At 36.5% G+C, this 14,254-nt stretch overlaps 2 protein-coding genes across 2 annotated transcripts; both read left to right on the top strand.

Annotated features, from left to right (window-relative positions):
- Nucleotides 1-1,935: 1,935 nt before the first annotated feature.
- Nucleotides 1,936-8,973, top strand: LOC110790776 (protein RMD5 homolog). Its single transcript, XM_021995543.2, has 2 exons — nt 1,936-2,105; nt 7,565-8,973. The coding sequence occupies exon 2, from the start codon at nt 7,591-7,593 to the stop codon at nt 8,746-8,748; it is 1,158 nt and encodes a 385-aa protein (XP_021851235.1). The 5' UTR covers nt 1,936-2,105; nt 7,565-7,590; the 3' UTR covers nt 8,749-8,973.
- A 2,473-nt stretch (nt 8,974-11,446) lies between these two features.
- LOC110803762 (uncharacterized) lies at nt 11,447-12,391 on the top strand. The gene is made up of 2 exons (XM_022009292.2): nt 11,447-11,558; nt 12,081-12,391. Exons 1-2 carry the CDS (start codon nt 11,465-11,467, stop codon nt 12,389-12,391), a joined length of 405 nt encoding a protein of 134 aa, XP_021864984.2. The 5' UTR covers nt 11,447-11,464.
- The last annotated feature ends 1,863 nt before the right edge of the window (nt 12,392-14,254 follow it).

Genomic DNA, 14,254 nt, shown 5'->3' on the forward strand with positions numbered 1-14,254 from the left:
TCAATGTGGTGATGACAAATGTCACTCATTGATTCGCCTATCTTTTAATTAAAATAGTATATTAAAAAAAGTTCTATATAACATAATGACTAATCTCACTAAAAAAATAGTTAAAGAAAAAAAATATTAGAATCTTAATTAAGGAGCAAAAATTTTATATTACATACGGAGTATACGCATATCGTTTTCCAAACTTATGTTTATTTTGTAGCAATTATATATACGGAGTACTACCCATAAATAATATATTTTTTTCAATATTATAACTAATAAAATCAATTTTGAAACTTCGTAATAAACTTAAGTCAATATATTTAAATTTTATTTGAAAGGAAAATTGGATTATTTATCGAATATAGGGATGTCAAATTGTTAGTGGGGCGAGTTTTTTGGGAGATTTCCTTGTGCATCCGCCCAAGTGACGGTGATGGACGAAAGTTTATTGGGTAATGGGGTCAGAAAATGTATTTGTCGCGGGTAAAGGGGCGATGATGGATTTCAGATTGTATCGTCTGAACCGCTAATATTTCATCTAACTTTATAATGTTTTGTTTATTTACTCAGTAACTCTAATCAGACAGATGGATTTTCGAGAGGCTGTACAATAGAGCTTTAAAATTCAAAACCCCCTTACCAAAAAAAGTCGAGTCTAGGGGTTGGTGTGGATACACTGGGATGGGGTGATGAAGAGGTGATGAATTTTATTTTGTACCTCTCGAGACGGGGGTTGGGAGGGATGGATATCTTTTTTATCGTGGATGGATGAGATGAAGATGAGAATTGTAGGTGGGTGCTTGGTGTGGTGTGCAGGTCTTGCCCCGCCTCAAAGTCATCTCTAGCTCAATAAAGTACTTAGTCTAGATAGCTGTTAAGTGATCGTGTAATCAGGTTGACGAGTGATTGTGCGAGTATTAAGTGAGTATTAATAACGAAGTGGAAGGCGGGTGAGATAACTTTATGCTTGACACAAGTGGTGAATGAGAATGAAAATAATTTTGTGGAAATTTTGTGAAACACTACCTTTAAGTTTGGTGGTTTTGTGAATTGCTACCTTATAAAAACTTTTGGAAAATTTGGTAATATTAATCCAACCTTTGGCCGATTTTCTTTTATTAAGCCCACCTACGACATATTTTTTAATAATCCCACCTTTACCACCCAACGTCTTTTATTGGGCCCAACGCGTTATAAACCTATTGTAGCTAGGCGGTAATATGTCCCTACGTGGAAGTACTCTCTCTCGATATATTCAGTCATCATCATCAATTCATCACCATCTCGATGATTTTTTCACCGGTTATCGGTCACTTAAGCCCAATAAATGTCGTTGGGTAGTAAAGGTGAGATTATTAAAAAATATGTCGTAGGTGGGATTAATAAAAGAAAACCGGCCAAAGGTTGGATTAATATGACTTTTTCGTTAATGTTTTCCGCCATGTATTTGTTCTATTCTTTTAAATATCTTTGCTCATTTGTCGTTTTATTCATTTTCCATATTAAATAACCGTCGTAGTGGAGTTCAAAGACGGAAAACATCAACAAAAAATAGCAAATGGTAGTGTTAGCCAAACAAACCAAACTTATAAGGTAGTAAAATATAATTTTCTTTTAAAAATGTAGCAATTCACAAAACCATCAAACTTAAAGGTAGTGTTTCACCAAATTTCCTAATTTTATCTATGTGCCTTTATTTGTTTTAATTATTTTAATAAGCAAGACACCGAATGAGCAATAACAAATTTATCCATTATTAATTATTTTTTATTTGAAGAATATATCTATAAACTTTATATTGATAATAATTTCTACCAGATTTCATAATAATTTATATTTAGATGATAACGTGCATCACACGGATACTATATTTCCCCTAATAAAAAATAAAAATGAAAAGGAAAAAAATCAAGATCTTATATTTCCAATTTCCTGAAATTGTACGAAATCTTGTAAGGAAGCATTATTATTTCGTCTCCCTCAACCCTCATCAGTGATAAACTGATAACCCAGAAGAAGAGAAGAACAAGAAACCCTTGCTCAGATTTGACTTCTCTCCACCAAATCCAATCAATCTCATCCATCATTTCCCCTTTTCTCTCTCCATCGAGGTAAGCTCTTTATACCCATTTTTCTTTTATTTGTATCTATTTTTCCCGTTCTCCGATCTGCTCAACTTTGCTCAAATTGAACATTTACCTGTTAATCCCTTTCAATCTTTCATCTCTCTAGTGTTTTCACTTATATGCGAAATGGGTGGTTCATTTTTGGTGAACCTTTTTGTTTATCCGGGGTAATTTTGTTATCTGTATTATCAAGAAGTTTGTGTTCTTGGTTTAAATTTTGTTCCAATTTCCATGGGTTTTGGTTAGAGTTTCTTTTAATTGCTTCTCCTACTTCAATTTTAATGAATTATGTAGCTTCCTAACAGCTCCATAAAAGCAATTTTTGTTTTATGGGAAATGGAACTCATACATGATTCATGTGGTTATTAGGCCTAAATAGTTGCTCTAGTTATTCATTGACTTTAAGTTATGGGTTAAAAGATAAGTTGGGTTAGTTGAATTTTACCCTTTTTCGGATACATAGGATATATCTCAAGCTTTTGAAGGTTTTTTTTTTCAGGAAGATAGTTGTCTCGATGTGATGGCTATAGAGTTTACCAATTAAATTTCTGGTGCAAATTGTACATATTTTCCGTTTGGGTGGTCATTGGTTCACTGGTTGCATTAGTGGGGAATCTATGGCATCACTTTCTGGAATATTATAGAGATTTAATTTAGCTGTATCTGAGTTGCATGATATTCCTTTGGTCTTGAAATTTGGTTCAACTTCATACTTACCATTGTGAAGAGCTTTGATGTTTGATTGGATTTTCCATAAATTGCCCCTACCTGAATCGAACGAGGGGAAGAAATTGGGAATGACTTGACTATTATGAAGGGTGTTTTAGTGGTGGGGATTGCGAAAATGATCTCTGATGGAGTTGAACAGTAGCATGCTTTACAACTTTTGGTGCTTCACTTAGCACTTGAAAATCCTTCAATGCACCTGAAGTGAATATAGTTTTCTGTTTTATTAAAAGGAAAAGGAAAAGGAGTACAACAATAGCATGTTTGCATTTTCATTGATTCTATCTACTAATATATCAGTGTACCTATTTGAATAATAAGTGTTTGCATAATCATAGATTCATAGGTATAGATTACTATATGATGACTTTGTTAGCCCACACTACCCCACTCCATTTCTCAATGTCTCTGACTCTCTATGTCATAGGTTCTTATTTGCCAAGTTATGTATGCATGGATGCTGTTTTTCTTTACCTTTCATTTTCCTTTTTGTATTTTTCTTGAATAATGATAAAGATTTTAGTCATGTAAATCATGTTTGCGTATGATAGCGATTTAAACCATTGTTGCTGAAAGGGATGCGTATCAGCTGTATGAGATTCACTTTCTGCTTAGGTTCTGAAGAATGTGCTTCAGATGTCATTTACTCATAACTTTGCTTCTATGGAGCTGAGTTGTCTTCCTTATCACAGTATCTGATGTGTCATCATTAAGTTAATCTGTGGTGTTGTTGTTGGGTTTATTAGAGTTGGAAGTTGCAGGATGTTTTTAATACTTGCATAATATTCTAACTATTCAAAGTGTAACTCTTCTGATCTAGGATTTCAAGAATATGTTTCAGGCGTCACCGACCTCGCCTTTTAGCCTCATTTATTCTTTTTGATCAAAGCTTCTTCTGTCATTTTCGTGTTTCATTTGCAACACATGAATGTTTATCTTACTCTGCTGCTTTGCCCTCTTTTTTCTCTGTCCAAACCTTGACAAACTTTTTCCTCAAGATCACATGAGAAATAGAAGCGATTGAGAAGTCTTTTTGTTACCAAAAATTATGAAAATCAGCAAATTGTATCCTAGGTATGTAAATGGAGGCTGGGACATGGAAGTATAAACAGCTTATCACCATGTTTACCAATTATATTCTATTGTCTTATCCATTAGGGTTAAACAAGGTACCAGAAGGTCCTTCATTAGTAACTTTCCTTCTCCATTTATCTACAATCCCATTCATCTCTGTTACCAATTTTACTATCATGTTTGATGGGTTTCCATTGATAGTTAACCACTTGTAAGTTTGGCAAACCATGCTAGTGACTAGGATATGGAGAATTTGAGGTGCTCCATTTGGGCGAAGGAGGGATACAAACTTTAAGGATCCTAGTCTCCAAGGAAACCGAAGTTTATAATAGACGTTGGACCTTACATGACTCTAGACCATCCTGCAACCCATGTTGGATGCGACAATTCATGTGCCCTATCCATCCAATGGGTAATGGAAAATATCAACAGGGTCCAGAAAAAATCCTCGCAAGATGCAAAAACTAGATATTATCTTGATTCGTAGAAATCTAGATATATCCTCTTGTTATTTCTTATTGGTAATCGATAGGTGGTACCGTGGTAGCATTACGACCAGCAATTACCGTTAGTAACCAAAGTCATAAACTTCATTTGTGAAAATGGTGGAAAAATGGTGGAAAATGGATAAGGAAAAAGAAAAACCGTGTTGCTTTTGTGTTTTGTTTTCAGTCACGGTGAAATTTGGATAAAGTTTTGTGTTATTGTCAATGGCCTCCTGTAGCATTTATGGAACAGTGGCGAAATTTTGGTTCATATTGCAAAGGCCCTAAGACATCGTTACATCGTTGGGGACCTTTTATGAAAATAGTGACGCGTCTTGATGAGTTGATGCAGCTTTGAGCAGTAGGTTATTTACTCTTTAAGGGACTTTTCGATATGCAAAGGCCAATGTGAATGTTATAACTTCTACCCAAAAATTCCCTTCCAAGGATTGTAGTTCTTGACAAGAAGCCGAAGGAAGCCCTTGTATCCATCGCCCACGAGATCTTGAACAGACTAAATCCCTCAATGCCCAATAGTGTTTGGCAGAACATGCTCAGGAGATGCTTCAGTGGGGATTGGTAGAAATCTTTAATGAACCAGGGACAAGTTTCTTGGGTGTGTCCAACCTTTCGTACTCTCTCTGTCCCGTATTTAAGCTAACTTATACTTTTTGCATGGATAAGTAGAGACTAGAGAGAAAAAAGTGAGTGGATAAGTATAGAGAACAAAGTGAGTGGGAGTGGGTGTGGGTGTGGGTGTGGGTGTGGGTGTGGGCATCAACTCTCACTTTAGAGGAAAAGTAGAGAAATAAAACTTACTCAACTTAGATGTTAAATTAATTTTGGGACATCCTATAAATGAAGATGTTGTGTTAAATTCAGGATGGAGGGAGTAGCATTACATGATCTTACAACAAGCATTATGTGAGTTGTGCGGCTTGTGCCTCTAAACCGATTCAGGACACTGGTGGACTGTTTTACGAAAACTTTGAGAAGAGGGCGTCTGACACGGTATTGTTTGTCTAGACCCTCAGGGCGCATGAAAACCCTTAAACTGAGTGGCTTTTAAGAAGCCTACTTTCATTAGATCCCCCTTTAGAAGTTCAGTTGAATATCTCAAAGCGTCTTTACAAGTCCTTGGTCAAAAGCATTATGTTGACGATTATATCATTGTTGGATCAAGTTTTTTAGGGGTAGGGTTTAGTTTAAAGAATAGGACTGTAAATTTATCAATTATGGCTTGGGGTATTTAGATTTTAGAAGCTAGTGAGAACCTTCTGGGAATTTGGGCACTAATAATCTTCTTGAATGCCCGGGTCCTTTTATCCTCCCAAGGATCCATTTATTTCCTGTACAAGTGTCTTTGGGTATTAAGAATCACGTTCTGTTAAGTCCATAAGCTGTGCTTTATAGATTCATTTTGTGTACAATTTGTTTGGAGCCGTGGAGGGGATAACCTGTTTTCCCTTCCAGGTGTATTAACTAATGAATGAAAGCTTTTTGCATTTTTCTGCCTGAGATTGACCTTTCTAGCAGGACTAGCACTTGTTGATTTTATAGTTTGGTGTTCTCTTGGTCACATTTGAATAGTGACAGAACTTGAATTTTAATTATGTAGGTTATAAAAAAAAAGAAAAATAAGTTATATTAGGTTCATGATTGTTTAATCGTCTCCTTTGTCTCTTTCCTTTCACTTTAGCTTTTTGTCTTCATAATAGCTGGAAGCTCTTTTAAAAGTGTCAAAGGCTGGAGGACTTTGTTTGTATCATCATCTATTATTGTGTGTATAAATTCTCTTTGCCGGTCCAAGGACATGGATCACATATCTTGTTTGTTCCACTTCTTAAAGTGATTGTTATGACCACGTAGAATCGTAAACATCCTATTCTCAATTCTTTCAATAAAAAAAACGTTCGATTCCTAACTATGGTAACTTGATAGCAAAAATTTCTTGGGGCAAACCGTTCTGCATAAGCTTTTGGATTATTGAGATTGCAAAGTGACATACTCGAATGATCTAAAAAATGCATGGGGAAGAAGGTTAGACTAACTCCTAAATAGATGATCGTAAAACAGATTTGGCCTACGGTTGCAGGGTATCTCTTGCCAAAGCTTTCACTACACAAGCTTGATCAAGAAGAGATAGGGAGGATCTGTTAAGTGTATGGAATTCATATGGTCAAAGAAATAGTTTGGTTATGTATAAAATAACTCATATTGATGACCAAGAATAATCTGGATGAGGATCTAAATTGAAGACTGATTTTGTGCAAACTGTTCCTCATATTGATGACAAAGAATAACTCATATCGATGACATTGTCCTTTATGTTGTACATATATAAGGCTGTGTGGTTGTCATAATAGTTATCCTAACATTTGGTCAAATATTTTTTCGTAGCTTATGACTTGCAGCTACTTTTGTAGTCCGAGTATTGTGAGTCGAGGTTTGGATATTTATGCTATCTTGGTGCTACCCGGTGTATGACGTGTATCCTGTAATCCTTGTCTCTTTTAGGACATGCTTGGATTCAGGGTAATGCATTAAGGGGTTAATAAAAGTGAAACTAAAAAAAATAAGGTAATTGAAGGTGATGATGAGGGGATGAAGTGGTGGCAAAGAGAACAAGCTAGTGTTGGCAAGAAGAAAATAAAAGGAAAGGGGGAACAAATACCCTCATTATGGGGGGAATAGTTACCCACCATCCCACTAGGGTGATTATTACCCTCATTTTGGGGTAATAACTTCCCCTTCCTCCCTTCTCCTCACAACACTACCACTACCACAACTTCTCATCACAATACCACACCATCCTCCTTGCAACCACCTCAATTCACCTTCATTGTGCTTTTATTAAGGTGGTTTGACTTTTATTACCCCCATAATCCATTACACCCAATCCAAGCATGCCCTTAGTGTTAACTGACTTTCTCTCCCTGTCTCTTTTAGTTTTTCAAAATATGGTAGCACTTCTTTATTGTCTTTTGATTAGCCTCACACTTTGGCTTGTTATGAGCATAGCTATGTATATGAAGGGTTGCAAATAGATATAGACTATAGTTATAGGTTTCCTCTCTTTCTTTTTAAAGTAGCTGTTCTCTTGTCCGCTACCTTGTATTTCTGTTTTTTAGTTTAATCTGCTTTGGTTGCACTTGACAGATTCTTTGAGAACCACGATCAGTAAAATGGAGCTAAAGGCTGTGAAAGATGCAGCTGACCATGTTACAAAGAAGCAAAAGCTGTGTTCCTCCAAATGCCAGGAAGCAATAGAACAGATAGGCCAGGAAATTGAGCAGGCTTTACTTAAACTACAATCAACTGATGCCAGTACCTCATACCCAGATCATAAAGCCATACTTGCTGATCTCAAGACCAAGTTAAAGGATATGGCTAATGTCAGCCAACTAGAATCTAGCCAAAAAGAGCTGAACGGACCATTAAGCAAGTACCCAAAGCAGCTCGAAAAATCTTTCAACCCCGATATATCTAAAGCATACAGGAACGTTGATTTTGATATCCACACGATTAACGAGATCATAGCCAGTCATCTATACAGGGAAGGCCTATTTGAAGTGGGAGACTGCTTTGCCAATGAAGCTGGAGAGGAAGAAGCAACTGCCTTGAAATCTCCTTTCATTGAGATGTACCATATCCATCAAGCCATGAAGTCCCGTGATTTAGAACCAGCCCTTAAATGGGCGTCTGCTAACTGCGAGAAACTCAAGCAAAGTGGATCAGATCTTGAGCTTAAACTTCATAGGCTACAATACGTGGAAATTCTGCAGAATCAGGGTAGAGATGAGGCCCTTAAATATGCAAGAACATTTCTGTCTCCTTTTGCTTCCTCTCATATGGCTGAAATACAGAAGCTGATGGCATGTCTTTTATGGGCTGGTAAACTTGATGCCTCCCCTTACTCTGATCTTCTGGCTCCTATAAACTGGGAAAAGTTGGGTGATGAGTTCACTAGGCAGTTCTGTAATCTTTTGGGGCAATCTTTCGAGAGTCCATTGGGTGTGAGTGTAGCAGCTGGAGTTGAAGGGCTTCCTACCCTTCTTAAGCTGATGAATGTTATGATGGGTAAGAAACAGGAATGGCAATCCATGAAGCAGCTCCCTGTTCCTATTGAATTGGATAAAGAATTTCAATTCCACACAATATTTGTGTGTCCGGTAAGTCGGGATCAAGCAACCGAGGAGAACCCACCAATGCTGATGTCATGTGGGCATGTTCTCTGCAAGCAATCAATCACGAAACTCTCAAAGAGCAGTACCAAGACCTTCAAATGCCCTTACTGCCCAACTGAAATTGAGGCAACGCATTGTAGACGGTTGTTTTTCTGATGTTGATGAACAAGTATGGCTGTACTGTTTCCATTTTCACATGAACATATGAAGAAGTTTCTTTTGTGTTTTGTTATTGTGCAGGTTTTCTTTTTTTTGGGGGTGGTAGTTTCTCTATGAAACTCTCTTCATGGATCTTTTAATGTTTCTGTTAATGGTGTGTTCTCACCAGTTGTATATATATACATTCTTTCTATTACTCAATGGCGCTCTAGTTTTTCTGCCTTTTTTCGCCCTTTGCTTTCAATTCCCCTGTGTCCTCCCATTCCTGTTATTTTGCAGGTAAGGTTACAAGAGCACCACATGGGCGCGATGTTCTGCCATAAACCTAATGTCTTCTCTTGTTGTCAATCTTGTTGTAAAACTTAAGCAAGGCATATTTCAGCTAAAAGCAGTAGCCCAAGTACAAGAGCTGTGAGGGTGTTGATAGACAGCAACCTGCCCTATATATAGGTGCCAGAATTTTTAAGATTAATTCAGAACTCCACCAGTGAATGTTTGTTTGCCATCAATTGCGTGACAAGTGCAAAAAATCATTAGGGAGTATAATAAATGGGGTCAAAGTTAGTAAATGAAAAGTGTATACAATCAATATGATGCATCTATTAAGAATATATGTTTTTAGTTTATGGTCCGGTCTAATGTGATTTTTCCTTGATCTGATCTTAATTTTTTTAATCTGGTATTATTTGAATGCTTTCTATGAGTGTTTTTTGCCTTTTATGGGCTGATCTGAATTTTCCTTAGGATAAGTAATAAGGAATAAAAGTAAGATGAACAGAGCATAGCTTTAATAAACTCGCTATTTTGGAATAATGATACCCCAATCCCCATATACAAACTTTTATATAAGGCGATTTTACACAAAAGACCACATTGGTATCATATAATTTAATCACTGGAACTAATTAGTTAAATATCGAAATCAATTAGTTAAGCAATGAAACTAATTAGTTAAGCACTAGAACTAGTTAGTTAAGTAATGGAACAAATTAGTTAAGTAAGTGAACAAATTAGTTAAGTAGTTGACCCAATTAGTTAGCAATCAAAGTGGCATTTCCAATAAGATGACCTTATACAAAAGTTGCCGTATGCCACAGAAGTGTCCTAAGGACGATACCCCAAAAATGGCGCATGCATAGATCACAAAGTCACAAATGTATGCTGCCAAAAAAAAAGGTCACAAATGTACATACGGAGTATTATTCAAGATACTACGTATAAATTAGATTCTTTATGGAAGAATACAAGTATTGTACGAGTATAAGAACATTTACGTGTATTTTGCGGTTTCATCATTATGCTTTTTGGAAGTTATTTAACTTGGATGTTTGTAAGAGTAATTGAAATTCACACTGATGTGAATATGTGATTCACGTTTGAAGTAATCATACACAAAAACAACTAAGCTACTGTACAAGACAAAGCCAGAATGCAGGTCAGCTAGTACAAATATATTTGTACTGTACAAGAAATCTACAGTATCGGTACGTTTAGTGTACGAGAAATCTACTGTATCAGTACCTTTTATGTACGTGTTTGTGTACTAGGCTGACAGATTTAGAATACAAGAAAACTACGAGTGTTGTATTAGTTTAATGTAGCAATTATTGTTTAATTATTTATGGTAACTACGAATTGAAATGGTAAGCTTAAGTATTCATCAACCATCTGAATTAAAAAATTATTCACTTTTAAATTTCGAAAAATATATAAATGAAGTAATCACTAGTTCATAGTATAACATTAAAGGATCAAGGGTTTTTATATCAACAATATAATCTCAGTACAAAGAACAAATGTGTAGTTTTATTTATTTATTTATTTTTGGTGTGTATTGTGTAAAGAGATGTGAAATACATGTACTGATATAGACGAGATTTGATCCTAAATATTTGTTAGCGCCTAAACGTTGGCCGACTAAGTTATGACAATGTATTTTATAAGTTTTTTTTGGAGTAAGGTGCATGATCAAATAAAAATTTTCCATGCATTAAGAAACTCACCTAATTTTGTAATGTCTTCGTAGTAAAATGCCATAACTTAAGACAACTTCACCTGAAAAACTTTGAAAAGGTAAAGAGGACTCTCCTACCTCTAAAAGTCATAATAATTCCACATATACTTCATATAATAACTAAGTTTGCATTTTTCAAAATTAAAATAAAAAACAACGTACTACTCCAGATCTTAGTACTTCCATAGTTTTACTCCGAGTAAATAGGTCTGGAGGTCCCTAAACTTTGCCAAAAGGAGCAGTTAGGTCCCTCAAGTTTCAAAAGGAGCATTTAGGTCCCTCAAAATGGATGGAAAATGCTGCTTTTTGTTTTCCGTCACTAACGGCCGTTAAAATGAATATAATAATATAAAAAATTATTAAAATAAAAGGAGAATTAATATACACGTAGATTAATGATTGAAAACAGATGATTTTGATGAAAAGAAGCCTTTTTCAATTACTTAGCCTTTTCAACTTACTTTTTCAATGTGTACACGTGGAAACCCTTCCAACTTCCCTCGTTTTTTCTGGTTCCTTCCTAATAATGTTTTGGCGGTATTTTTTTACTGTTCCCAACCCTATTTCCCCCCTTTTCACTTCCTATTTATATGCCCCCCCCCCCCCCCCCCCCATTTTCACTCTCAGTTGTCCTTTTCCCATTTACTCACTTAAACACTTGAGAGAATTTGAAGTTATTGCTTTGGTGATTCTGCAAAAATGAGTTCTTGCGTATCCAACAAACGTTCTAGTGATTCCAAGTGGGAAGTTCCCTCCCCCAGGAAGAGAACAAGAATTTCCAGATGGGACGAAGGTATTTTCATTCAATTTGTCGGTTATTTCAATAAATGTTTGCAGTTGAGCCATGATAAATTAGGGCTTTTTTGTTAAGTAACTTTTTCCCAAAATTGGTGCATGCATTATCTTGATTGTGGTGTTTTATATGTTATTTAAACAATCGTGGGCTGATTTCGCATAATTTATCAATTGAAGTTGGAATTAGGGTTTCGTCCGTTTTTACTTTCCAATATTTAATTCGAATTGATGCTTGTATGTTCTTGAAAATGGTGTTTAATATGTTAAATTATACAATTGTTGCCTAATTTGGAATTAATTTAAACTAGATTTTGTAGTAATTAGGGTTTCACTTACTGTTTTTGATTCACTTTAATAAAAAACAGAGTTTGATTAATTCGAATTGATGCTTGCATGTTCTTGAAAATGGTGTTTATTTAAACTATTGTTTCTTAATTTGGAAGTATTTTAATCTAGATTCCGTTTAATAATTAGGGTTTACTTACTGTTTTATTGACTTTGGCCGTTACTTTGACTTTAGGAGACCTTGCTTTAAGGGAGGCACACCCCCTTTGTCATCATCAAGACATCCTCATCACCCAGATCTTCACCAAGCTGGACTGGGAGGGGCAGGCTGCTGTGCAGATGGTATGCAAGCAGTGGCGTAGGTGGGCCAAGTTGCGGTACCGCCTCCCATACCACTACCCTCAAGGATGCTACCGCGCGTGGCTGCGGGAGTGGGTGATCATGGACATCATTGACAATGATGGCCGTGACTTCCACGCCTGGATGGACAAGGACATGACCGTCTACTTTGACGGCTTCACCCTCCTTTTCAAGGAGGAGGAGTAGCTAGTGGTGGAGGCCATGCAGGGGTGGGTGGTGGTGGCGCTGGTGGTGGCCCCTCTTTTGTCAAGCTTATGATGATCCAGCTTGTTTATAGCTTTTTTTTATTTTTAATTTTCGAGGACAATTACATTACTACTGTCATTGCAATTAGGTTTTTGTGAATGTGACAAGTGTTGGTTTTTGGTATTTGTCACTTCTATGACAGTAGTTTATATCTAACCGTAGGCTTCTCCCTCAATAGTGGATTGAGGTTTGAAATGTAAGGGTTGAAGCCTACCCTTTTGTAAATTCAACTGGAATGATCATGATGAATGAATGAATGAAACTGTTTCCTTTTGTTATCTCTTGTGTTGTTATTTAAGCTTTGGTTTGGTTTGATTTCTTAAAGTTTTGTTTTTTTAATTGATATTGTTTAACTTTGATCAGATGTTGATGATTTGACTTTGAACCCTTGCATATATGTGCATCATGGTGGTGAATGGGTTGTGCAAGGTGATATGGTTTATAGTGGGGGGAGGGTGGATGTCTTTGATTACATCCATGAGAATGCAGATGGCAAATATGTTAAGGAATTAGTGGATAGTTTAGGTTATAATGATATAGAGAAAGTACATTTCTGGGACCCTAGGAAAGAATTCAAGAATGGGGTTAGGTTTTTAGGTTTTGATAGTAGTACTTGTGACCCTTTCTTAGCTTTACTCTTTGAATACAAAAGCATTCATATATACATTGAACATAAAATCAAACCCACCTACAACTTTAACCTAAACAGGAATGGAGGAGGGGGAGGAGGGAGAGGTAGCTTCCTTGAGTTGTTGAATACTGATGTGGTTGACTTAAATTCTGATTATGTGGAACCACCTTTTACAGTACTCCCACCCAAACAAACTGAACCTCAACCTGAACCTCAACCTGAACCTCAAATTCAACCTCAAAATGTGCCTCAACCTGAAATTGATTATGATTCAGAGGGTACAGATGAGGATGATGATGAGTTAGCCACTGCTAGGTCTAAGATATCTGATGATATGAGAAGGGAAAAGGCTTATTTTGAGGAGTTAGTAATGCTGAAAAAACTAGCAGAAAGTAAAGTAGAAGGTGGTCTGAATTTGGGGGATGACTTTGATGGATACAGTGACTTAGACAGCCCTAGTGAATCAGAAGATGAGGATGATGTTGGTTACTTAGTTGCACCACAACACCATAAGAGGGGGAGAGGGAAACAGAAGCAAAACAATACTGAAACTGAAGAGAGGGAAGCCACTTTTTATGTTGGGCAACAGTTTGAGAATCCAAAGACATTTAGGAAAGTAATCATAGATTATTCAATTGATAAAGGAAGAAACATACCATTTTCTAAAAATGATTCCACTAGGGTTTGTGCAGAGTGTGAGCACAAAGATAAAGGTTGTAAATGGAGAATTTGGGCTTCATGGGAGAGAGGAAGAAGGTCATTTACAGTGAAAACATTTGTCAGTGAGCACACTTGTGGTAGGACACCTATCATTAAGAAGATGACTTCACATTGGATTGCAGAACACTACCAGAATCTGTTTAAGGTTAACCCTTACATGAGAGTGCAAGATATTCAGGAAACCATTTGGTTAGAAAAGGGTATAAGGGTGAGCAAAGACAAGGCTGCCAGGGCTAGGAGAAGGGGTCAAGCACTCATTGTTGGTGAATACAAAGAGCAGTATGCATTACTCCCAAGGTATGCAGCTGAGATACTAAGAAGCAATCCAGGGAACACAGTGAAGTTGAAGTTGGATGCAAATGTGTTTGACATACTGTATTTGTGTTTTGAGGCACTTAGGAAAGGGTTCTTGGCAGGATGCAGACCTTTCATATCACTTGATGGATGTTTCT

This window comes from Spinacia oleracea, chromosome 2, assembly GCF_020520425.1.
Source record: "Spinacia oleracea cultivar Varoflay chromosome 2, BTI_SOV_V1, whole genome shotgun sequence".
In the NCBI taxonomy this organism is placed as follows: domain Eukaryota; kingdom Viridiplantae; phylum Streptophyta; class Magnoliopsida; order Caryophyllales; family Amaranthaceae; genus Spinacia; species Spinacia oleracea.

Bases quoted from the DNA above. Each gene is read 5' to 3' on its own strand.
- LOC110790776 (XM_021995543.2), top strand. From the start codon at position 7,591: ATGGAGCTAAAGGCTGTGAAAGATGCAGCTGACCATGTTACAAAGAAG.
- LOC110803762 (XM_022009292.2), top strand. From the start codon at position 11,465: ATGAGTTCTTGCGTATCCAACAAACGTTCTAGTGATTCCAAGTGGGAA. The intron at 11,559-12,080 runs GTATTTTCATTC...CTTTGACTTTAG, and splicing joins AATTTCCAGATGGGACGAAG to GAGACCTTGCTTTAAGGGAG.